Here is a 27,223-nt window from a genome sequence, read left to right as displayed (position 1 = left end):
ATGTGAGCTCTTTTAACCATTTTATCCTCAAACCATAAATTTTTATGGAAAAAATCAAGAAAAATATATTGTTTGTGTCCTTGACTGCTCTGGAGGTTACAGGAGGTGGGTATTATTAATTTTATTTTCTTCATTATTTCATATTTTCTCTCGATTTTTCATTTTTCTCTAATTTTTTTGTTTCGATATTTTTCATGTGGAGATTCTAAGCATTGGGTCAAAGAATGCCATTAGGGTGAGATGAAAACAATGAGATTGGGATGAATACATTGATATTAGGTTGAAAAATATGAAATTGAATTGAAAATGATGAGAAATGGTTGAAAACAATAAGATTAAGTTTTAAAATAACAAAGTTTAGGTTCAGATCGATGAAAAATTGGTTGAAATTGATTAGGATTCTCAAGGTTATTGTCTTTAGAACGATTAAATCGAATACATTTGAGTTGCTTCGATCGAAGGACATTTTCATAAATTCAACACATAAGGGTATTTTTGACATTTCACAATCTCTGTCAACTGATTATTGTTTTTGTTATAAATTTAATATACTATAGTTTGTACGCACCTACCGACACGGGCATCCTCTTTGGGCTCAAACGGTAGAAGAGGAAAGTAAAAAAAACTTGGTGGGATGTTATTTGAAAAGGGATAGTACAGGAAAGATTCATAGGAAGATTAATTCTCAACCCCTCTTTATGCAGGGGATAAAAAGAATGGGATCCACCTAAGGGCGAACCTAATAAGGAGACAATTGGGGCAATTGCCCCTACATAACTTTGAGACACCCTTGTATTTTCAACTAATTAGGTGTCCCATTTTCCCTCACCTCCCTCTATCCCCCCTGCTCTCCCGATCATCTTTCAAGATGATATTGCCTCTTGACTGGGCCTTCTCTCATAAACTAATTGAAAATTACCTAAATATCCTTTTTTTTTCAACTTCTAACCAAAAATCTTTAAATTTCTCCCAAAAACTATTTATCTTCAAGCTCTTCACTTATAACACTAATTATAATTTGCCCCCACTACAAGATAATCTTGGCTCCATCCCTGAGTCCGCCATTGTTTTCATTATATAGATATTTGTTGAGACAAAAACCTGAGAAGTAGATGTAGACCAAGAAGAGCTTTTGGAATATTCGTAATCTATAAAAGAAAACTGAAATTTAAAAATAAATAAATAACGAATTTGATTGAACCACATAGAGTAACATTGAGACCTACCAAGTTGAACAGCCAAACATCATCACCAACAAATTATTCCAAAGTAGAGAAATTAATCAATAGGTTTTACTTGCACGTAAGTGACATCTTGCACAAATATGGATGCAATGTTCTTCCAATCCATGTTATTTGTGCAAGGGACAAGAAGTGAGAGACACGCACTGAGAGAACTGGGGTGAGAGGGGGAAAGAGGGAAAAAATGAGATGACTAAAGCATTTTAGTCTTTTTATCTAACTCAATGGGATTGATCTTCTGCCTAAATTTTTAAAAAAAAATGAGAAGTATATAAATTAATTTAACATGGTATCAGAGCAAGTTAAGAAAACTTAACATGATCTAGTACCACATCTATACATAAACATATTTCTCATAACACTACATGTAAAATAGACAATTATTGATATATTATTTACAATTATAGTCCTTAGTCGATGTGGGACTAAGCAAACCATTGACTACTCACCCTTTTGTACCTTTATTGGTAGATTCAGTTAATGAGAATAAAATAAAACTTAAAATAATGGGACACTTGGAATATAAAACAAAACGTTTGGGCCCATCATTTAATTAATGGGTCACATCTTTTATGAAAATCATTAAATAGATGTTGTGTATGGTCAACATCAATCTTAATTAGACTCCTTTTGGGCCACCAGCAAGATTTGTTGACCACTTAAAACAAGTCAACCAATTGGATGGTTGAGATCATCTAATCTTGAAGTACTTGGGAACACACCATAAGTACAAATATTTAGAATTGAGTCCAGTTCCCTGGATGTGGGCTTATGTTTTTCATTGTTGAAAAGGTTCCTGAAATGTCGAATCAGACCCATTGGATCTGTCTCGATTTTCGCGTGATGAGGAAGAAAAGATGTCAATACATCTGTTGAGAAAATAGAAACAAACCTTCAAGTTGATTCATTTGGCTATAGCTTTTAGGTGATACTTTATTCGAATTGTGGGCAAAAGATTGTGATGGAGCTATCATTGGATCGGGTCAGGTCGGGTCATTTGCAGTGTATTATTAGATACCAAAACCCACTCGAAACTCATCTAATAGTGGTCAGATCTGGTTTGGATCGGATCGAATTAAAAACATAATATACATATATAAATTATGTTGAAATATTCTCTCCCCAAAATATATATTTCAACTGATGTTGAAATCGAGTTGAACCAATTTGAGTGGATTTGACTTGACCAAATTAAATCAACAGAGTCAAATTTGACTCGACAAGCAAATTATAAAATACAGAAAATTAGGATTAAAATCATGGAATAAAATTGGGAAAATTACTTAAAGGACATTTAAGTAAACTTTTTCTTTAAGTTTACTAAATGTCCTGTTTAGCTAATTGTGGAGGGATTTCTTTTTAAATAGTCCCTAAGTTTTCACAATTAGCTAAACAGGACATTTAGTAAACTTTTTCTTTTTAAATGGTCGTTAAATACCATTTTCACCATTTTGACATGTGAAATGTCAAAATTACCCTTTTTCTCATCTTCTTCACATAGTTAGATTTTCCAAAGGCGATAGTCATCATTGTCGATGATCTTTGATTATGAATGACAAATGGAGAATGATATTCTCTCAATTTTGAACATTTAGATGTACTCTTTTTTATTTATTTTCAATGATTCATAAAAATAAAATTGAAGAACAAAGTTGAGATTCAAATTTTTTTGATGATTACATCATACTTTTGATTTGCAACCATAATTGATGTACTTTGGGGTATTTCGAGGAGATTAAACAAGTGTTGAAGTTGAAAAAATGGAAAAATAAAAAATAATTTTTTTTGAAAAATCCAATTGCATTACAACGTTAGATGGTAATTAAATAAAAAGTGGTGAACTCGACACTAAGCGGGGAGTTTATCAGTTTTTAACTTAGTGTCAAGTTCACCAATTTTTAACTTACTGTCAAGTTCACCACTTTTTATTGAAGAACAAATTTGAAATTCAATTTTTTTTTTTATTATACATTTTTGGGTATTTAAAGGAGATTAAACAACTATCAAAATTAAAAAAATAAATGAAAAGTTCAATTGCATTACAGAAACTAGACGGTAAATAAATAAAAAGTGGTGAACTCGACACTAAATGGCGAGTTCATCAGTTTTTAATTTAGTGTCGAGTTCACCACTTTTTAAATTACTGTTGAGTTCACCACTTTTTATTGAAGAACGAGTTTGAGATTCAAATTTTTTTGATGATTACATCATAAATTTTGATTTGCAATCATAATTTATACAGCGTGAACTGGTCAGTAAGTTAAAAAGTGGTATACTTAATAAGAATATTTGGACTCAAAAACTTACATGGTCAAGAAGTGCTTTCTGAGGATTGTCATTTTATACTACTTTGTGTTATGTTTAATTATACTTTTGGTTTCATAGATAGGTATGCTAGTTAGAGGTTTAATTGATAATTTAAATACGAAATATTTGTAACCATGGAGTGCATAAATCCAGATTACATTGATTTCGATAATGAGATTGATGCGATGGTGATGGCTGCAACAATGAATGCAAAACCATATCACAAACAATACATAAATAAGGAACCGTAAAGAGCCATAGCTTATAAGCGAATGAATTTTGGTTTACATGTAATGGATGGGAATGACGTGTAGTATTACCAATTATTTTGTATGGAGAAACATGTTTTCTTGCCCGATTATGTACTATTTTTTCAAAAAGATAGCCATTACAAGAGTGATTTCAGCATTCAAGAATTGAATTAATGTGGTTATTATCTTCTCAATGTTTTTTGTGGTGATCCTTCGTTCGCTGAAGTCCCGGCCGTCACATTTGTATCACCCACAAGTTTTTGTCATTTTTAAGGTAATGTCGCATTTAAGTACATAACCCGAAATTATTCTTGTGAAATTTATTATAAACAGTTCATCATTATAGAAGTTATGGTGGATTGAGTTGGAGTGATAGATGACGTGCATATAAATAATATTATGATCTGCTAGATAAACAAGAGTCGTATCGAGCCTAGAGGGGACTTACATAGAATATGTCTCATTTGCATGTTTGTTTTCGATCCTTTTTGCATTTGTTTATATGCTAGTTGGGAGAGGCAACACATTATCATCGTGTGCCCATTGGAGACACAACGTGGCATTGTTGTCGCATGTATCACTATATAATTTTATCAAGCAAGAAGCCCCTAACTAATGAATAATTTGCTCAATGTGATGATGAGGATTCCATCGAGGAGAGGATCCTACTGAAATAGATGATGTTCCAGCTATAGTTGTGTGACCTCAATCAATCCTTGGTTAATTGGGTGATTAGAGACATCTAGTTTCTGACTCGATGGATGAACATTGACAAACAATAACAAAATATGATTAAATTTTCAAAAAGAAAAGCAAATCAAGATGCTAATATGGTCTCATATAATCATGGGGGAACCATCTTGAGAAAAGTGAATTCTTCTCATTTACAATTAAAGCATACAAACCATAGCAAAGGGTGATCACCAGAGCCAAGCACAAAAACCTGCAAGTTGAATATGTATAGTTTTCTAAATGAAAAAACAGAGGAGAAATGGATAAAGGGGGACTGATATTTTTACCACACAGTTGTCTCCAAGGGTATTTTCATAATTTTACTAGTATTATGTAAAATCCTAGTTAAATTTTCTTGGGGGTATATATCTATTTTCAATGAAAGGGTGTGATCCGTGGATGTACCTCAATCTTGGGGGAATCACGTAAAAATCTATGTGATTTTCTCCTCTTTGTCTACCATGGGAATCTGATCGTTATTCACCCCCCCCCCCCTACAGAACCATAGATCATTTGCCTCGGGATACATAGAATCATAAAATCTTTATTTTGTGTATCTCGAGACAAATGATCTACGATTCTGTGATGGGAGCGTATGTCAGAGGGGAGCGTCAGCTTATCACGACTTTTTTTTAATTATTTGTATCACATTGAATCAAATAGATAACCTTAATTTTTTTCTTTATTTGTTTTTACTACATATCATACAATACTTACAATCAAACAGAGACACTAATTATAGAAGATATTACAACTTGTCCTCTAAATAAGTTTCCTTTTTCCTCTTTCCTTTTTCCTTTAATACACATCATGCGACGCGGATAATCACTACAATGAAACTTAAGAAGATATGCTGATATGAATTTAAAGGATCGCGAGTGAAGTAATGTCATTTCCGACAAGCACTGTTCATGCTCGTGCCATGAGCTTCGTGTCTTCGCTAAAACTCTCATCAAGTACTCCCTAGTAATGGCTTCAAGCTTTTTCTCATTACCAAGTAATAACGAAATTGCCTCGAGAGTGTGAAATGCCATGAACAACGATCAAGATATGCATCGATGAGGGCAAAAGCTTCTCGAATCCAAAATAATAAGAAATGAAAAACATTTTGAACAGAGATAAACAAAGACCACAATAAGACAATGCTTGACGCTACAACTATGGGGGGTGGGTTTATATAGAAAAAAAAAATTTATGAAATTTTAAGGAAACAAATCTGGTACATTAATTTCAAAAGATTTCTCAAACTTGACATATCCTTTTTATTAATAATCTATTTTCTTTTGTTGATGTTATACATTGAACCAAACATGTGACCTTTTCTAAGTTTCCTCTTTTATTTCTCACTATACATCATGCAATACACTAACCAATATGGTACAATAATTCCAAGAGATTTTACACCTTGTCAAATTGTTTTCTATTAGTAAGTCATTTTCTCTTGTTTGTATCATACATTGAACCAAATATGTAATCTTTAATAAGTTTCTTTTTTGTGTTTTTATTACATATCCTACAACAAACATAACCCATATGGTACATTAATTATAAAAGTTTTGTATAACTTGTCAATTGGACTAAGATTTGAGTAAAAAAGCAGATTTCCTAGAGATTAATTTAATCTTCTAGGGATTTACATTCATTTTTCTAGGGATACATTTTCTTGGGAATCCCTAACATCTCAATGTCAAGTTTATGGTGACACACCAAAAAACTATGCCCCCCCCCCCCCCCCCCACCATCCTTGAAATTGAGTAAGTAGACACTTATTTCAAATATAATGTGTGTTCCATGGAGTCCCCGTGTACTATTTTGCGAATCAAATTAAATAAAAAATAGATATTTTTATAAAATAAAAGAAAATTCCAATTCTGAAATTATTTGTCGAACCGTGATAATCTGACTTCCCCACGTGACAAACTCAATCAACTACCTAATCTGACAAGTTTGGGAACCGTAGATCTGCATTCCTCGGGATACACGACTACAATTCTCCCTTTAAAAAATATCTCGAGGGAATTGTGCATCCTGAGGAGCACATATCTATAGTTCCCAAGCTTGTCGCATCAGTTAGTTGATTGAGTATGCCACGTGGGGTAGTCAGACTATCACAACTCTTGTTTGTAAGTGAGTCAACAACAAAAAACTACAAGAATCAGAAATATTGTATATAATAAATGTAATGCCATGAAAAATTATTACTTATATTGAGGAAATTGAGTCAATTATATTGACCTAATTTCTTATTAAGTTGAGAAAATTATTGAAAATAGATTATACAATAATCGATCAAAACCAAGATACAGTAGAAAGAAAATTGGACAAGTGAAATGTACCATTTAAGGAATTTTACTATGATTATAATTGGAGAAATTGATAATTTAATCAAAGTAGATAAAATCCAAAATTTTATAAAAAGCTTTTTTGGTCTAATGGACATTACTATTGAATCCAGAAGGACCGAAAAATATAGTTTAGATTATGAGCACGCTTAACCTCGAATTTAGTAAGATAAGTTACGAAAATATCAACTTTATTAAGAAAACTTAGGGCTTAAGGGTATTTTGGTCAATAGAGAAATACAATGATAATTTTCGAAAATCTGATATTTATAATTCGAATTGGTCTAATGTAACGGACATAACAAAAAAAAATTATTTAATTATTATATTTATTATTAAAATATTAAAATAAATATTTTAAAAAAATTTGAGTTTAAGTGTAATTATTTATAATAGAGAGGTTGATTTGAAATTAATAAAGTGTTGTAGAATGCTATATAATTAATATTAACATTATTATATTATATTATTATTATTATTATATTATATTATAATATAAACGTATGTGTTATGTCTTTGTTAAGAATTAAAAGATTACACATGTTTAATATTATATTATATTATAACTTAAAAGAATCTTCATTTGTACGAGAAAAGAAAACAAAGAGTCAGCTTTGAGTTTTTTTTAACGGGAGTGGATTTGTATACATAATTTTCGTATTCAATTTAAATATATTGTGGACGTGATTTTATGATCTAACATTAAAGAATAAAATATTCACGACGTCGAGATCTATTTAGTCACCGAAATATTTTATCGAATTATCGAGAAAATAAGTTAAAAAAATCATTTTAATGTCATAAAGACACGTAAAATCCAATTGCAAATGTAGAAAACTTATATTTTAAATTCGTAGTATAATTTTCAATGAAATCTGTTTTATTTACATTTTGATAGTTACTTTCAAATTTATTATGATTTAAATTCAAAATTTATACATCGAATTGTAGAATAATTTGTTTTATATGTTTTATCTGATATTTTAAAATTGTGGAACAAAAATAAATGAATTTTCGTGAGTTTAATCAGAAAATCAATTTGAAATAAATTAATTTTCTTAGTAATTTTCGTAAAATATTCATTTCAAAAACTCTTAAGACGTACTATTTTGAAAGTGTATTTCCATTGGATAATAATTTATACACAAAAAATATTTAAGCTTAAATTGGAATCGAGAATGAAAGTTTTGATTGTTTATAATCAGCGTTTCCCATTGACAGTATGTGCTTGTGTTGAGAAATCTCCATTTTTAGAGTGTTTTTAAGCATTGTGTAATAAAGCATGAGATACAATTAGGATGATGTACCTACATATTTAGTGCTTTGTGATTTTACTTTTCAATAAACTACTGCATATTTATAATTCTATAATACTTGGGAAGGCTATCACACTTGCAAATTTATTTTAATTTATTTCAAATAAATTTTGAAAAATATTATTTTTATTATTGTTATCCACTAAAGAGATAATAAATACCTATATGATTAATCAATAGTTCTTTCCAGAATCAACCAATTAATTTAGAATAATAGGAGTTTGATATTCTCTTTAGTAGTATGGGATACTACTTGAAAATATTTTTGTATCTATTATTCGAGAAATTATTTATCTTATATTTATAGGAAAATAACAAATTGTAATGTAAAAATAGTTTATAGATAACTAGATTAATTGAGGACATATGCATATCACAGAAATACAATAAAGTTGGTTTATCAAGTGATCATTTACAATTTATAGTAATCAAACGATTGATCTTTGTCAGGGATCAACAATCGACCTAAACTAGAAAACACGATCACCCAATTATAATAAATTGTCAGATCGACCACAAAATAAAAAACTAATGGTGAATTCCACACTAGTTAAATACTAGAACATCGATATACATATTAACATTTTTGTATCAATCGTGTATCCTGACATGCTTATCAAATACACTATCAGAATTGATATTCTTATGACATATTTAAGTTTATTTTATTTTATAATGAGATGGGAGATATTTCATTACTATTTTATTAATAATTAGCATGTTTTCAGTTTTATTCATTTTGTTTACTTATTTAAAAATCTACACTATTTATAATTAATTAGCTTGTTTAGTAAGTTAAAACTATTAATTTAAAATGTGAGTTTGCTATTGAATAACTTCCTCGTTACTTACTCTATCAACAAAACACTACAGATGTCACAGCTACCGAGATGCCTGTTCTTGATGGAGAACATTATATAAAGGAATCGCAGAATCAGGATGATGAGCATTATTTTTATTATATGTGAACTGAGATTTGAATTTAGTAGAACTAGTTTTATGTACTTTTAAACTTCTTTATATATATTAGCATCATGTATGTTGTGTCTTCTTATACGTATACGTCTAAAGAATGAGAATTTACATGGATAATTGTCAATCTATATGAGATGTAAAATTGATGTATATAACATTTTTGAGTTGTATTTATAATTATGATTTTTAAAAAATGATATATATATTCAAAATGATATGATGGTTAAAAAGTAACTTGCTATAAAGATCTTAATTATATAGGTATGTCTATACACATGAAAACTTTTCATAAATCTAATTTTTAGAAGAAATACTATCAAAATTATTTGATAAAAATTCACATCTTATTTAAGATTTGAAGATTTTATATTATTTCATTTTTACTCCACCCTCAAGATTTGAAAAAATCTAGATCATAAATCGAGGGCATGACAATAAATCCTACAATATGGTATACTAACATCCGAACAATATTTTCAAGGCGTTTTTATATCTATGTTAACGAGTATTTATATCTACTATTTTCTTATTTTATATTTCAAATATGATAAATTTGTTCACTGCTAGGGGTCAAACACGTTCAATTCAAGTTCCAGAAAATTGATTCAAATTAGAACTAAATGTGTGTTAGATACCCAAACCAGAACAAATCACCATGCCCAATATCAAGCAATCATCATAGCTGACTCACCATCAACAACAGCAAACAAATGTCGTGTACTAGTCCACTTGATGCATAATAAGAGTAAAGAAATTGTAGACAGTATTGAACTTGTGGTTGATTCAAAATCCCTCTTCTCACAAACTAGACAAACTAGTGTAACAACAATGTTACGACATCTAGCATCAGTAACAAAGTAATTCTCTACTTCTCTCCATACAAAACCAGGAACGACAAATGAAACGAATTTACTGCAACAACGCGGATTCAACCTGAAAAAAGACCACTGGGCAGAACAAACCCTCAGTATCAGAACACTCTAACAGAAGCACCCAATTTTTAACTTCAGAAGGGATTCTAAACCGACGGGAAGATATGGCTCCTAACAGAAGTAATTGGATAATGAAGGAGAAACAAATGCCACCCTTCTGCAAAAACAGTTGACCCTTTCACTCCTTTTCAGCTTCTCAAGACTCCCAAACAGCACAATCAGAGACTTCACTTTCTACCGCTGGCACCAAGTCTTGGCTTCCCTTTAACTTCAGTTTCCTGTCCATCACAGACAATTTTTACCATGAGAGAGAGATTGGTATGCTTCACTTCGCTAGACCAATTGAAAAAGAGAGTAAATCAATATAATATTGGCACGTATGCAAAGCTACAGTCAATTATTAAGAGGTTATGCAATGAAACTTTGAGGTCGTCAGTTCAAGTCCAACTTACCCACTCAAAAAAGAAAGTAAAGAAAAAGATATTAAGAGGTAAGACACTAGTAAATTACCTTACCAAAGAAACAAGACGTGTGAATCACTAGTCAGGTGGAATAAAGAGGATTTTCTACTCAATCCGAATTTGAAACAGATAAAGATCAAATAATTGATATATGCGCCTGGGGAGTATAGAAGGAAAAACAGCTCCCTAGGCTTGGCTTGAAGGTCGTTTGTTTTGTCTAGACCATTCTTAAAAGACTTTAAGAGAGAACCCGATAGAAAGAATTTCCTTTTTAAATGGGAAAGAAAAACATTGGTATGCTTCTTTACACTAAGATTACTCGAAAATGAGAAGTCAATATATTGAGTATGTGAATGGAAAGCTACAGTCGATTATTAAGAGGTAATGTAATGTAATGCAATGCAACTTTGAGGTCGTAACTTATCAAAAAAAAAAAAAACTTTGAGGTCATTGGTTCAAGTCCAGCTTACCCATTCAAAAAAGAAAGAAAAAGAAAAGATATTAAAAGGAGACTAGAGAAATTACCCTCTAGTCACCCATTCTTTAAAGACTTTAAGAGAACCCAATAGAAAGAACTTCCTTTTTAGATGGGATGGGATGGAATTGTTATTGATTTGTGTGTTTCTTTTGTGAACCTTTGGGTTATCTTCATTGCTTTTTAGGCTGTTAGCTATTGAGAATCTTCTCATTAGCTATTTGTATGGAGTCCTCTGTGTGGTGGGTTTTATCCCCTTTTAAGGGTGTTTGAGCCCCATCACATGAGGCAGTTCCTGTTCCCACCCATTCTTTTAGCACTTTTTTAACTGTGACTAGGAACATTTTAAAGAAAATATAATTAAATTTAAAGTTATGAATACAAACTTACTTGTGGTAGGTGGAGGAAAATGTGGGTCTTTGCTGTTGATGGATTGTGATTTTCTGCACCCTTACTCCAGTCATAACACACCTATACAAAATAGTTTCCATTAAGTCTTTAGTGCCAAAAACATCTTTCAAGATAAGTGAGAACTTGAAATGCTAACAAATCTGCTCAGCCATTGAAAGCCATTAACTATAGCAGTTCATAGAAACAGAAGACCCAATGTTTCAAACAAAAAAAAAAAAATGGGGAAATAAGAATTCCTCGAGAATTTTACACCATATCTTGGTGCTTATATACACATCCCGAACCATAGCTTTAAGAATTTCCCCAAAAAGGCCCAAGACAATCCTCAGAGTCATGTCCAACACCATGAATGGCATTGAATTGTCAAGCAAATAATTATCAGAGATATCAATTTCAATTTGCAACTATAGGACAGTAATAGAAAGTTATTCAATTGTCAAGCTAATAATTATCACAAAGGGGAGTGGAACAGAAGGGCGTTTCAAGGGGGAGAACAGTCGCTACTTGACATCATCCTCGCCATTGTGGAGTTAATATTCATTTGGACCAAAAAATTTAAGAAATTTAAAGGGCTCTTCTTCCGAGAGTTCATGTTTAAATGGGATGTAATTTTCTCTTGGCTAAGGGGAGCGTTGGATTTCTCCTCTATGTTTTTTCCTTTTTCTTTTTTTCCTTTTTTTTTTTTTTTTTTCTTTTCGGTTCTTGTTTTTCTTCCTTGTAGGGTGGCCATCTTTGTCTCCCCTCTATTTTCTTTTTCGGCTATTAATTAAAAATAGTTGCCTATCAAAAACAAATTATCACAAAGATAACAATTCCATCTACATATAGAAAATAATACGTATTTATTATACAGCTAAAATTAAACATCAATCTGCTGGAGTTATATAAAGAACTAGACATACTGAGTATGCAAATATTGAACCATCGTTGTTGAATGAGCTGGAAGGTATAGGTTGACTGCATCGAGACATGGCCTGGAAAATTAGACAAGATTGCATTAGCCAAATGGATATATTACAAAGTGAAAGACCAAAATATTCATGGTATTCATCCATGTCTACATTTTTTTTTTCACATAGTTGTATTACCTTGCAAGAATAGTGTGATTAGCTCACTGCAACTAACTCTTAGAAAGCAATCAGAGAAGTTTAATCCAACAAAATATCTATTAAAATAACAGAAGTTTAAAGGAATAATTCATAAAGAAAGAGAAAACGAACTCTGATTACTCGTTAACAATCGATCAGGAAAAAAAAAGATTACTCATTAATACACTGTATCAAGAGATCAAATTGATACGTATAGCCTGTTTAAACTATGGAGAAAACATATACTTTAAATCTCCAAAATTTTGAGGCCAACCATCACAAGGAATTCCACCTTTAACCCCATCTAAGAGCATTTGGAGAAGGCTGAATGTCCAGAACATCTGGGCTTTGCTTCCTTTTGCTATTGGTTGGAGAATTTGAAAGGACAGAAATAGGAGAGTTTTCTTGGGGATGGATGGTTCTATTCAAGAGTTAATCTTGATGGTCTTAGGCTCAGTATTTTTTGTGTAAGTTGGATGTAGCTTTTAAAGGCATTTTCTTTGAGGAGTTTGTATTTAAGTAGGGACTCCTTATGTTCCCCGTAAGTTTTTTGCTTTTGCTTCCCTTTGTAGATGTGGTTGGTCATCTCAACCACCATTTTTAATAATAATACCTATAAAAAAAAAAAAAAAAAAAAAAAATCAGATGGCACACATGCATGAAAGTTGGAACCAGCCGGCTTGATCTAGCTTGATGGATTGCATCTAATCTTAGTGGATTCTTTATATGGTTCCATTACATTGTCTAATCTACATGAGTGAATTTCAATGGATAGAGCAAGCCATCCAACAAACAAATTTTGAAAGAAAAGAAACTATAGACCACTATATAATCCATGCGTATACATTTAGTAACATGTTCATATTACCTTCTTTTTTTTTCTTTTTTTTTATTGAAGGTCAGTAGAATCCTATGTTCACACAGGAAATATGATTCAATTCACCAAAAACCTTAGGAAAAAATAAAATAATGATTCTAGACCTTGACAACCGTGGCATAGTGTAGAATGATCCTCAAGACAGAATCCTTAAACTAAACCATTGCCTGCACAATTCATCTAAGTAAACCAACAGTAGGAAGGAACCCAAGCTTTGCATGCAATCAGGCTGTGGCCAAGTAACAGAAGGAGCAAGCCGTCCAATGAACACATTTTGCAAGAAGAGAAACAACAGACCAGTATGATCCACACAGAAAGAAAAAAATGGTGATCAATTCGGTGAGAGGACACGGCACCAAGATAATATAGTTTACAAGCCATAGAAACAGTAAGGCAAGATAAATAGGTGGTAGATACAGCAGGGAAAACTGAGTAATTGAACATCCTGGTTGACTTGATGGCACAGATTTGTGGAACTAGTGAAAACATATTCCGCTTTCTTACTAATTTGACTGGATGTGGAGTAGTTGGACGACTTCCAATGTGCTTTGTTCAATCATTGTCACAAAATTCTCCAATTTTTTTTCAGTAAAAAATAGGTTGGCTGATTAATTCATCAACCATTTGTGAAATTAATTGGAAATTATCCAAATTAATCACAAAATTGTTGAATCTGGAAAAAGAAAATCTAATAGACTGAATGAACCTAACTCATGCCGCCTTTCCATCTCTTGAAACCCTAACTCCTAAAGCACCTATTTTGTTGGTTAAAAACATCATTGTTTATAATTCTGGATTTTTTCTGAATCTTCCCTAAACTAACCCCCCCCCCCCCCCCCCAATATGCAAAAAAATAAAATAAAAAATCCAATGCAAATAATTGTCAAATCCAAACTTGGTTAATATGTGATAGATATTTTTTTAAAGGGGGAAAATATTTAAGTAAGTTGTAGCAAGGATGACCTCAGTCTTGCCATGAACAGTAGACTGTATACTGTGGGGAACAAAAATAAAACAAGCTACACATATTGAAATGAAAACTAAATTCCGTCGGTAACATCATCAATACGTCCATAAGTTTCAATAGACCACGAGTAATGATCTTCCTTATTAAGTAGTTGGTCGATCGTGTTTTTTTCTATTTCACAAAGATTGATTTAAAAGATCTGGATCAGTTGATTTAACAGGCCCCAAATTTGAGACCCCAAGGCTTAAAAATCAGGGTAATTTGGCAAAAACATAAGGAATTTATAATGTTGTTTTAAATGGTCGAAAGTGCTTTTGAAAAATAGAGAAAACATTTTCTAAGTGGCTACATTCCAGTAGAAGAGATTTTTGGACCCAAGGATCTAAATAGGACCAATTAAATTAACTACTGGAATGCTCATTAACTGAGCCACCTGACAGATGCGGAGGGTGAGTTAATTCTCTCTTTATCTCCTCAAACAAGAACTGTTTCTTATATTTTTAGTCTATTATCCTCTCAATCCGCAGTTTCACAAACAGTTAGTCAGTTAATAAAGGTAACAAATTCCCACTGTAATGATTGCTTATTCTCTCTTTTACTATAAAAGCTTAAATATTTTTATAAAGAACTACAAACAACCACAAAAAATGAATATGTAACCATCAATGCCCATGCTACATTCATGAGAGAAACATGGACCATAAGATATAAAATGTACTCGACCCAAAAGAATACTCGTCCTCAAGAGCAGCAGGTATTATTTTTTGAGCCAAAACAAAAAATTTAGTAAATTTCATGCTATGGAACTGGAAAGAATGGTTGGTAATTAGATAACCATTTGAATCCAAACCAGGAAAGAGAGAAGAAATGGAGTATACCTTGAGTCTTTGTTTGCTATCCTTGTCCCAAAAATTAAAAGCACCATCAGATCCAGCCGTGGCAAAGGTATGATGTACCTGCAATAAGGCATTCCCACATGAGATCCAAAGAAAAACGGATCACAACAGATGAAAGCAAACTTGCTAAGGGCCTAGAATTGATAACTTAGTGCAATTGATGTGGTGTGTGTGAATTCTTAACTAACAAGTTTACATGCAGATAACCAGAAGGGGCGGAGCCAGTAAGGAGACATTAGGGGCAATTGCCCCCACTCAACTTTTTTGGGTATTTTAGATACCCTTGAATTTATGAATAAATTCGAGATACCCCTGCATTTTGAACTAGTGATATGCCCCATTTGACCGTGTTGCCCTCACTCCCTCACCTCCCTCCAATTTTTGCCCCCTCCCCCTCCAATTAACTATAAGTTTGCCCCCACTAAAAGAAAATCCTGGCTCCGACCCTGATAACCAGTAAAACATGTACAAAGGTTCAAGGTCAAGCTGGTCAAGTTCCTCCGACTGGAGGAAGTTGATGCAACACAGAATCTACTTAGGATTCAACACTGAACCCACAAAAAGGCCTAGCTCAAGTGCCTAAAAGAGTGAGAGAAAAAATCATTTATTTAATAGAAGAGGGATTGACACCATGCAGCATGAGTGGTTCACCGGGCTTGATTGACCAATAAAATCCAATTTGCAGTGTTGATTTATTAAATTAGGATCAGGAGGAAATTTGAGTGGGTTTGGAAAAAGCCACTATTTGCATAATACTTCCGAATTATTAGCAATAAAAAGATATAAAATCAAGAATCTTACAGGATGGAAGTTTAAAGAGTTCACTGAGTATATCTCGTTTCCCTCTCTGTGGCATTTGAAAGTGAAGTTCTTACTTTGTTGAGCATCATCCAAATGATGTACACCAACCCTGCCCTCTATTGAGCCCACCTAGAACAAGACAAAATGACAAAGTAAGCAATCGTTAAAAATAGATCATAGTAACTATTATAAGTAACAAAAAAAACTGACTATAAGATAATTACATTTCTTAACAAATTCGAAGACTTAAAAATGTGACAAAAAAAGGACAACACAAAAATTATAAATTATAAAAAAGATCAAGAACTGATAAACATAAAGCCAAAACTTAATGGGAAAAGAAATATTTATGGAAAGATTTGCAAGGAACGAGGGTAGCCATGTCGTGAAACATGGAAATAAGAACTAACAAAACTAAGAGAAAAGTGAGGAAAATTACACTTACAATACTAGCAAATACTGGACCTAGTCAAGATAAAAGAAATTTGGCAAAATTGATATATGTGAGTCAAGGTTTAAAATCTTGTCTCGAGGGATTGTCTCAGTAAGGAGAAAAAACTGAGAATATCTCGACCAAAGCAGTCCGAGAAAATCTTGAAAAATTCAATGTTTTGTTTTGGTCTCAGCCAAAACCGAGGTGTCTCAGCTGAGACATTCCAAGACAATACAAAAATTTAACCATGGAAGTCTTGAACGATATTACAAAAATATGAATTGATCCAAGTTCGGAATATAAAATATGTGCATATGCATCAGCCAAATAATGCATCCAACGAAGTTGTGCGACTTTCATGACTTCAAGTCGGATCAATCTTAAGGTAGATTACCCAAGTCACCTAGGATCGTCCAAGTATGGGACGAACACCCTATAACTCAGACTCGGCTTAGGTTCGGCTTTACTCAGTCCAACTTGGCTTGACTCAGCATTTTACTCGTTATACAATAAGAACCAACTTAACTAAAACTTCACACGACCTTTGTCTCTCTTCTGTCTAACATTGGATCAGATCTAGAACGTTTGAGTCAACTTAGTCTTCGTGCCAAACAATCCTGACATGGAATACAAGACTTGAATCCATGGGTATGTTAAAAACAGCAAACAAACACAAGAATAAAGCAGGTAGCTGATTTTGGTGTCCATTTCTAATTTTATCTTTCCTAGTCTTTCGACTCATCCATCTTCACATACTCATCTCTGCTACGCATAATTTATTAGCATGACCTCCTCACAAAATCCAGCTCCGTAAAGCAGCTGGTCATACTGCCATCTTATAAAAACTTTCGTTTTAATAGCCATGATACAGAAACTTCATAAAATATTTTAACCACCAAAGTGAACCAGATGCATGCCATCACATTAAGATAACTCAAGAATAAACGACCAATAAAATGTAACAAATGGATTAAAGCAAAAGGCTACAAAATGTTACGCCTGAATATAATTCTTACGCTTATCGTAGTTTAGCCCAATTAAGAAAGAGAACAGTAGAAGCAAAGATGAGAGGTTAACTACAGAAGAAAAAAAGTATATAGAAATATCAAAAGTAATTACCAAAAATCCCTGCTGATCCGGAAATGCAGCGACACATCTTGTTTGATACTTCAAGGGTGAACTGATTCGTTTAAACTCAGTCTGTCCACATTCAAACAATGATTAGACTCAAGAATGTAAAACCTGAGAGAGATTAGAAAAATGAGTGGCTAGCACTTCACTCTCACTCAAGCATTCTGCATAATCATATCAGATAAAATATAAAATGGTGTGGGAAAACATCAAATAACTCAGGTAACACATTATTAATGTCATTGGGGCTCCTAATGTTATGGTGGATCCAGCAATACACAGTTCCAATTGTGCTGAGATGAGCAACCAATAAGTGCTTGCTTATATCAGCATGGTTCAAACTCCATGGCTTGCATGCTGTGTGTTGCATGAATCTGCACAATACAAGTGCTACACAATATAGCCCTACACAAGACAATCATTGGAAAGGGTAATAAGCCTTGTAATTTAACCAAAGACACGAACACAGGATCATAATAAGTACCTACACCAATAAACTAAATCTGTGTTTGGTAACGCTTCATAAAGTGTTTTTGTAACTTTTAACTAAAGAAAATCATAAAAGTCTGTTTGTTTAATTCTTTCAGTAATATATACGAGTATTTTTAAGAAGGTAATCTCTTAAAGTAGAAGCAAACACAGAAACATTTTTTTTAAGTTATGTGAGAAGTACACTAACAAGTTTTAACCCAAACAAGACAAATGGGAAAGCCTTTCAAAATTAAGAATTGAGGTCAGCATTTTTAAAGCTCAAACTACCTCTGACTCATTTTTAATACTATATAAAGCATTCGGATCAGTAAAGCCACTTTGTGAACATTACTTAATCGTTTAACAAGTTAAACAAAATACCTGGGGGTTCTGCAAGTTAAAAACTATCAAATTTCGATCTGCAGTTCCAACAACCATCAGAGGGTATCGAACAGATAATGCATAGCAGCGTTCAGGGAGTTGTTGGGTATGTACTGGATTTGACTGTCTAGTGTCCCAATACCTGAATAGATCAGCAAAACCACAAAATGACTATCAGATGACTACTCTACGTATTCCATTTTCAGCAAAATCCCTAAAGTTGAAGCTTACAATAGACTCTTTACTAAATTAGAAAATAGAATATGTATCTTACTCTCAAATAACATCAACCAGAACGATTTGTATCAAAACTTGAATCCATTATAACTAACTAGAAGGTGGCATGTGCAAGCGCACATGTAACAGAATGGCTTATTTGTAATTTAAAATATTAATTAAAGGATTTTTGAAAATTACATAGTAAAAAAGGATACTTCCGTAATTTTGAAAACTACCAACAAGATTATAGGGTCGTGGGATTGCAACTTTCTTAGTTTTTGACCAAAATGACTCTGATTATATTAACTTTAAATGTAAAAGTAGGACCAATTGTGAGATCCAAATTTTGGTGTCAAACCATTTCTATTCCTTCTCCTCTCATTATAATAGTGAAGATATTCTAATCTAATCACGATATCACTACTAGAAATGAAAGAGTGGTGTCCATGGGGCCAACATAGATGGTGATATATCAGATAAACAATCACAATTTTCCAAGGTAGTGTCCCATGTAACCATAAACCCAGTATCAAAATGGGTAAGAAAGAAGTCTGCACTGATTGCCTAGGCTAAAAGAATTGTATAAAGTATAAAGAAAAATTAGATAAATACATGCCTCAAGGTCTTATCCCAGCTTCCAGTAGCCAAAAGATTCATCTCTGGTATCCACGCAATTTCTTTAACGGGCGCATCATGCATTGCAACAGTTACAGGTTGGCCACCAGACATCAATGGCCACATCTTGACTTGCTTATCACACCCTCCTGAAAACACGGTGGTTCCATCATCCTTCCAAGCCGAGCACAACACCTACAAGAATACAATGTATTTTTTTTTTTTATCGTTACAAGAAAACAATGTATCACCATTGTTGTTAAAAACTCAACACTACAAAGAAAAAAAAGAGTGCTTCATTAATTCCGTGAAATCAACAATTAGTTACCGGTTGATCATGTGATATCGATGCCTTCGGCACACTGCCTACGCTAGCTCCATTCCGAAGTATCTCCCAACATCTAACCTACATTTTTTTAATTAAAAAAAAAATCAAATGGGTATGTAAATTAAACTATAAAAATCTCAAACCCCAACCAAAAATAAATTAATAAAGAAAGAAAGGAAGATTGAAGAAACCTGATTATCCCATGATGCGGCGACAAGGTAGTTGCCCTTGGGACTAAATGCAATGCTAGAAACAGAATCAGTGGGAGGTTGAACCACCTACAACAAAAATTACAAAAACCATAAAATTATAATTATTACTACAAAAAACCAAATCTTCAATTCTGATACACAAAATCTGAATCGAAAGACAAAAAAATCGAATAGCACCTCGACAGACTTGTTCGGATTCAGATTTGCCGCACCAGCGACATTCGAGAGTCCCGAAATATTAGACATTGATGTTGTAACAGATGTTCTCAGAAAAATCTTCAATCAGACAAACATGGCAGAATAACAAGTTCAGATTAAGCTTTCCAAACTGAATAAAGAAGACTCAAAACAACATTTCTGAATCAAGAAAGAAAAAAAAAACGGTAAGTGAGCTATCTAGGGTTCTTTGTTTCTTTAAATCGTTCTTGAAGTTTGATAATTCAATGTAAAGTGTAAATGGTACTTCAATCTTCATTGATCCAAAGTAACAGATTGATAAATTAAAACCCTAATTTTATAAACTAAGAACTTAAAGAGAAATCATGGAGAACAAGAGTACCTTGGAGAGCGGAGAGCAAAGGGAGGGAGAGAGAAAGTGAGAAAGAGAGGAGATTTGTTTGAATTAAAGAGTGGGCGTACCGCGCGTGGCGTTTGTATGGGTTGCCATTGCGACCCCTCCCTCGGTCGCGGCAAACCCACGCACAAGATTCTGTTATTTATAAATACCCCTCCACATTTTAATAATGAAGACTTGCGATGCCCCAGTGTTTTCAAATTGATTACATACCCCTTGACTTTTGTCTCTATAATATACAAGTAAAATGACTCAAATGCCCTTTTCTTCAACTTATGCCAAAAATCAGTCCTTTACTATCTCCATGTTATATTACTTTTAATTTATTCAAAAGTTTTCATCTTTAATCCATCATTTCTATGATTACTTATTTTTTAAATTACTCTTCTTTTAAATTAATTTTATTTTCAATCTATCATTTTAAATCTCACCTAATAAATATTAGAGAAGAAAAATGTTAAATTGACTCAATATAACATTGTGCTAATGTGGTGGTGTGCAAAGAATCATAGATATTTCCCTCAAGATAGAGTTAAAGCATTTATGGTTCTATGCACACCACCAAGTCAGCGTAGTATTGAACACAATGTTATAAGAAGTCAGTATAGAACATAGAGAATCCTAAGCCCTTCTACTCAATACAAGAAGATGAAGATTCATGATTTTGAAGAGGACTTCAGGGTTTTATGCTAGATGTTTTGAAGTCAAACGCATTTGGGTCATTTTGTATTAGTCTATTAAAGAAGACTAAGGTCAATGGGTATATGTCTTCAGAAAGCACAAGGATATCTGAAATGTTCATCAAAATATGTAAAACGCCTTTCACATTATCTATTTTTCTAAAACGTGGCAGATTTATGGGAAAAGAATGGTGATTCAACAAGCCTTCGCGTACAGGAATGCTGACTCACTCTTGGTGAGGCAGTGACTTTAGAGTGCGTTTCGATGGGATTTTAGAATTCAATTCTTGTCCGTAATCTGATTTTATATTTTCTAATAATCAGAAATAGAAGTCAGCTTATTTTTTTCTTATTTTTAAATGATGTAAGATATCTTTCTTTTGGCTTTGAAGATCTTTTATTAATGCTTATATTTTTATGCTAAACTCTTTTTGGCTCTTAGGTATTAAGCACTTTGTATGACAATTGCAGAAAGAAAAACCCTTTCCTCACTAAGATATAGAGGAAATAGGTCTTACTAAGCCTCATCCATCGTCAAACAGACCTCGAGATTTGTTATGAATCTCCAGGACTTGTTTTACAAATCTCGGGATTTTTTTATGGTGGATTAGACTTATTAAAGCTTTTTTTTTACTCACTATCTTAGTATGGCGCCGATTCTTGTAGAAACTAGATCAATCAAATGAGATCCTTGTTAGGGGCTAAGACTTATTACGAACTAGTGAGTTGCAACTATCTACTCTGGCTAGTAGCTATCGCTCAAGTCTCTCTATCTCTCATCTTCAACTTAACAAATCTAAAGGATTTATTTTGTGAATCTCGAGGTCTGTTTGACGATGAATTAGACTAAGTAAAGCCTTTTTTTTCCTCACTATCTTAGTAAGACTGGTTGGACTCTTTTAAAAATGAGATCAATAAAATGAGATCCTTATTAGGGGCTAAGACTTATTACGAACTAGTGAGTAGCGACCATGTACTAGGGCTATTAGCTATAGCTCAAGTCTCTCTCTCTTTCTCTCTCTCTCTCTCTCTCATCTTCAACGTGGAGCCAAAAACCTTTAATTTTTATATCAAAATCTATCATCTACATGCTCTTTAGCTCTTTATTTTATCTTCAATCCACCATTTACAATCTTGCCTACACCCCTTGTAAGAAAAACCATTGATTTCTTAACCCAAAATTCCATCATTTCTATTTTCTCAAAATTGCATTGTGCCTTGAGTGGTTTGAAATTGAAATAAATAAACAGAAGGGTTTATGATGACCATATACCTCCACCCTCGAGGACCTTGATCTCAATGAAAAGCCTTACCTCCAACAAACTTTGTTCCAAGAGCTTAACAGGTTAGTTTAGGTAAATAAATGTATCAAGTGTCGTAGTTTATTATTTTTTATTCTAATTTTAATAGGAGTCCAGTTTGTTGTTTTTTATTCTAATTTTAATAGGAGTCCAGATCTAGTGCACCCTGGGGGGAGGAATGAAACCTTCATCCCACACTTCAATACAAGCCACGCAAGTCACAATCCAAGGAAAATTTTAAGTCAAGATCTTATGCACCCAAGGTGGAGGATTGAAACCCGCCTCCCACACCTCAACACAAGCCACATAAACCACAATCCAAGGAAATTTTAGGCATCAATTCTTTGGATTGTGACTTACACGGCTTGTGTTGAGGGTGGGAGAAGAATTACAATCCTCCAATCTAAGTGCATAAAATATAGACTCGAATTTTTTTAAGAATGTTGCTTACATGGCATGTATTTGATAAGTTTGGGGTCCAACTCAATACCAATTGGCATTGAGTGGAGAGGTCAAGGATCTTATAAGGAGAGTGACAAGGCAATTTGTATCATATGTGTAGGACTAAACTCAACATGCCCCCGCACATGTGGGTTAAACTGGGTCAAAACATATGAAGATATGAACTGGATGCCGTGGAGGAAAGAAATGCTCATTTTGATACCATGATCAGTTTGGGGATCCAACTCAAAACCAATTGGCAATGAGTAAAGAAACTCAAGATCTTATAAGGAGAGAGACAAGGCAATTTGTGTCCAATGAGGGACTAAACTCAGCAGTATTGAGGTGTGAGAGGAGAGTTTCACGGGAGGTCATATTAAACATATGGTCACCACTTTGTTTTATTTTATTTTAAGAGTTTGTCCAAGATGTAGTTGCACACTGATGAGTTCTTTGTTTCGATGAAAATTACAGTTCTATTTGAAACTCCAAATGAAAAAATGTGTCAAGGGGTAACTGAAATGATGAGTTGGTACGACTCACTAGTATACCCAATGGAGCTCACAAAATCTGTCATCTTATGTTCCTAATCTTGATGATAATGGCCAGATTTGATCTCGATAAATTGCTCAAAATAATGATAATTATTATTATTATGAGATAAGGGAGAGGAAGAATGCTTCAACACAATATCAATATATATATATATATATATATATATATATATATATATTCAAAGATGCCCCCACATTTACATTTAATCATTCGAATATCAAGGCCTTTTCATCATGATAATAAATTTACAATCACAAGACTCTTGTAACCACATCAACTGGTTTTTTAAATTTATAATAAAAAATTGTTATATTATCTTCAAAATCGTCTTCATTAATATTTTAAATTACCAAAAGGTTTTACAATATAGAATTACAATCTGACGATTCATATAACTACGTACTTAATTTTATAAAATTACAAAATGTCTTTCTATTATGTTATCTTTAAAATCACCTTAGTTAGTAATTTAAATTATAAAAAGACCCTTATAATATATTAAATGATAAAATATGATATAAAATAAGATTATCTATTTATAAATCAAATATATAGTTTTTAAATTAATTGTAAATAGTTCATGCACAAATCCCAATTTTTGCAATACATGTGTGTTTCCATATGTCACTTGTCAGTTATTATAATGAGAGAAAGCGACTTAGAAGTGGTTCGACACCAAAATTGGTAATCCTACAAATGATCCCTATAACCACATTAATTAGTTTTCTAAAATTGCAAAAATATTTTTTTAATCTTCAATATTTGCCAATAAGAAATTGTGCGATCTACTTTGAAATGCATAAAACAAGGTGATAAATGTTTTGTATCAATTTTGATGAAAAAAGTGATGACATGATCTTAAAATACATATGTAATGAAGTGATCTCCTTTAATTAACGATCAAATACTAAAAAATGATGATGTATAATTTATTCTCCTCAGGCTTCGTGCTTGATCAATTGGGTATAATTTCTTAACTTCTACATAATTGACTTTTAGGATTGATCTTCTTTGGAGGATTTGTAGAAGTTTATTCTTCTTTCCAGGCTCAGGCTTGATCAATCAAGAAGAAAATTTTCCTGGATGTTACAATCTAAGTTTGTATAGAAGAAGTTCCTTTTATTTCTCTGGATAAGGGTTTGTGAGTTTTTTCTTTTATAGATAGAAATGACCTACCCCCTCCCCCCAAATGGCTTATAGCGTTTGTCATTTATAGGCCTAAGGTGGATTGACTTTCCAATTACACCCCAAATGAACGGGCTAAGTGGTCTAAAAATCAAAATAGGTCAAATTTCAATTTGTTGGTTTTATGGACTTTTGGTAGACCCTACCAATTTCATTTGTGTAAGACTTACAAGCAAAGGTTTGGGCTTGATCATGAGCTAACCCCTTTTATTGGGTGTGTAGGCCCAATAATTGACATCCATCACTTGGATTTGTTTCGACGATGAATTTTATATATGAACCCCAGTGGAGACCCATTTATAACTTCTTGGGAAAATTTTGCAATTTTGATGTCTATAATATTATAACGAGATAAAAGTCTTATGCAAAATTAATCTATTAAAATTATAAAAATACACTTTTTTTCTTCACCGTTTAGTTCATCAACAAAAAGGAACATTGACTTTTTTTCATATATCCCCAATCTTGCATTGATAAACCTAATATCGCCAATTTCATAGTGATATTATTGCAATTCCTTATTCATAGTAAGATTTGAAATCTTTTTTTTTTTGTATAGAAGGGTGTTCGGGTGCGCCGACTATTCCCTCTTTCTCGAACAAGGCTTATTGAATAGGGCTTTTAACCCTACGGTCCATGGCCAAAGATATTAGTAACCGTTGGGATTTGAACTTGAGACCACAAAGGGAGCAAACCTCTTGACCCCGAAGATTTGAAATCTCACCAAAGGTTGTTGGGCCATATTGATTATCTCATTGGCAATCCAACACCACAACTTTTTGGATTGAATCGGGATAATCTGATGCCCCTTCTAACATATGCCCCCATTATAGAATCGTAGATCATTTGCCTTGAGATGCATAATAATTTTTTTTATTTATTCTACATATCCCGAGGCAATTGATCTATGATTTTGTGATGGGACGTCATAAAATCATTATTCTTTTGGATTTCATGGAAAATCTCAGGGTTACAAAAAAAAAAAAAAAGTTTTTAAAAAATGGATGGCAACTTAACTCTCAAATTTAAAATTAAAATTCAACAGTGAAATATTTTTTTTTTCAAAGTTGTTATAATTTCATCTTCTACATCCGCGTTGCATTGGATCATGTTTTTATGTCACAACTCACAACGTGATGGGGGATAGGAAACTTTCCCTACTACCTTAACTCAGTAAAGGAAAGTGTTTTTGGTTACGTAACTAGGAATCGGATGTATTAGGTAAGAATAGTCTAAGATCCCACGTAGCTTTTCCACTCTACATTAAGGTAAGAGTGGCCAAAGCCGCCACATCCTTCAAAGATGTTCTATGTTTAATGTCTAGGTGCGTGCAACTAAGGAAATCTAACATGAAATTACCAAAATGTATTAGATAGAGTACTTAAGATAATTTAATAAAAATAATAACCCTCTTAATAAATATTAATAAATTAAGAAGAAAGGATTAAGAAAAATAATCATTTGTATCATCCTAAGGACTCGTATGCTTCAATGATATATAATTTCCGAGAACTCAATTATTAGGGTAAAATGAGAAAATAATTTCATTTTAATTTTACTTCATTCGTTGTGAGTGTTCTTTGATACTCAAGATTCTTAACAACGATTTGTTCTCTTTTTTTTTTTGTTTGGGTCAAAATTTGTGCTTTGTATATCATAACTTATCATCTCGACAGAAACGTAAATCTAAGGCTTGGATCCCATACAAGTTGTGGTTTGGAATGATACCCATGAAGTTGGGACAATTTAATTAGGGGATGCGTTTCACAACCCAAAAATAGTAAATTATTCCAAATCTTAATGCAAATAGATTTCATCTATTTAAAAAAATAAAAAAATTCTTCAATTTAATTTAAATTGTTAGAACATATGATGGAGAACTTTGCGAGAAAATCTTAAATAAAAAGAAAGGAGTGTGCAATCAGAGTTACTTTCTTATTAAGGTAGTTTTTCTTTAATTATTTATTGACTTAAACCCCAAAGTCCAAATCTCGAGGTATGGATGGACAATTAACTATTTCCCGATACATGCATAATTATAGAAAATCAGATTAATTGTATTAAAAGACTTGGTTTCTTCTAATGTCTAAGCGACGTTCAAAGATTCAATACGTATATGCTCGGGTCCAATTTGATTAATTCAAATAATTTTTTTTTAAATCGATTATTATTATTTTATTTTTTTGAAGAATATCTGAATGAATTTTTTGAATTTCTTATCAAAACCCATCATCTTCAACCTCCATGAAGAAAAAAAATAAAATACTATCTTGTTTTAGAAATTTGAACATTGATGAAGAAAATAAAATTTTGAGGGTGAAATATAAATTTTTTGACATGTCCCTTAATTAATCTAAAAGTCGTCACTTAATTATTGTCGATTAATTTCTTATATGTATACAATTTTGAAAAATACGAAGAATTATGTTTCTTGGTCTGAGGGCATTTTGGTCTTTTTTCTTGATGTAGAAAACCAAAAGGAACTTATCGACATTGAATTTGTGTCAGGGACTTTATAGTAATTTTACACAATATGAAAACTTTCTTGTAGAATCTTTTTATGTCTTTGTCCCTTCAACCTCAGACCTCCACGTCATTTTCCAATTGGAAAACCACGTCAGCATT

At 32.6% G+C, this 27,223-nt stretch overlaps 1 protein-coding gene across 2 annotated transcripts; it reads right to left on the bottom strand.

The window, feature by feature from the left end:
• Window positions 1-9,880: 9,880 nt before the first annotated feature.
• On the bottom strand, window positions 9,881-20,579 carry RAE1 (Transducin/WD40 repeat-like superfamily protein). Of its 2 annotated transcripts, none has more exons than XM_086431175.1 (12): window positions 20,422-20,579; window positions 20,040-20,138; window positions 19,842-19,928; window positions 19,651-19,728; window positions 19,324-19,517; window positions 18,489-18,630; window positions 17,625-17,705; window positions 16,073-16,201; window positions 15,254-15,331; window positions 12,346-12,417; window positions 11,423-11,503; window positions 9,881-10,374 (listed from the first exon to the last, which is right to left on the bottom strand). In XM_086431175.1, exons 2-12 carry the CDS (start codon window positions 20,106-20,108, stop codon window positions 10,324-10,326), a joined length of 1,062 nt encoding a protein of 353 aa, XP_086287301.1. In that variant the 5' UTR covers window positions 20,109-20,138; window positions 20,422-20,579; the 3' UTR covers window positions 9,881-10,323. The 2 variants fall into 2 exon arrangements, with proteins under 2 accessions (XP_086287301.1, XP_086287307.1); XM_086431181.1 differs by having other exon boundaries at window positions 20,040-20,219; window positions 20,422-20,559.
• Between the last annotated feature and the right edge of the window lie 6,644 nt (window positions 20,580-27,223).

This window comes from Akebia trifoliata, chromosome 2 (assembly GCF_017979445.1).
Source record: "Akebia trifoliata isolate Shusen 1 chromosome 2, ASM1797944v1, whole genome shotgun sequence".
Classification (NCBI taxonomy): domain Eukaryota; kingdom Viridiplantae; phylum Streptophyta; class Magnoliopsida; order Ranunculales; family Lardizabalaceae; genus Akebia; species Akebia trifoliata.
The sequence above is the reverse complement of the archived record's forward strand: the minus strand, read 5'-3'. Positions and strand labels throughout refer to the sequence as shown.

Bases quoted from the DNA above. Each gene is read 5' to 3' on its own strand.
- RAE1 (XM_086431175.1), bottom strand. From the start codon at position 20,108: ATGTCTAATATTTCGGGACTCTCGAATGTCGCTGGTGCGGCAAATCTG. The intron at 17,706-18,488 runs GTATTTTGTTTA...GAATGTGGACAG, and splicing joins TTAACTTGCAGAACCCCCAG to ACTGAGTTTAAACGAATCAG. The intron at 10,375-11,422 runs GTAAGTTTGTAT...TGTGATGGACAG, and splicing joins TTTTCCTCCACCTACCACAA to GAAACTGAAGTTAAAGGGAA.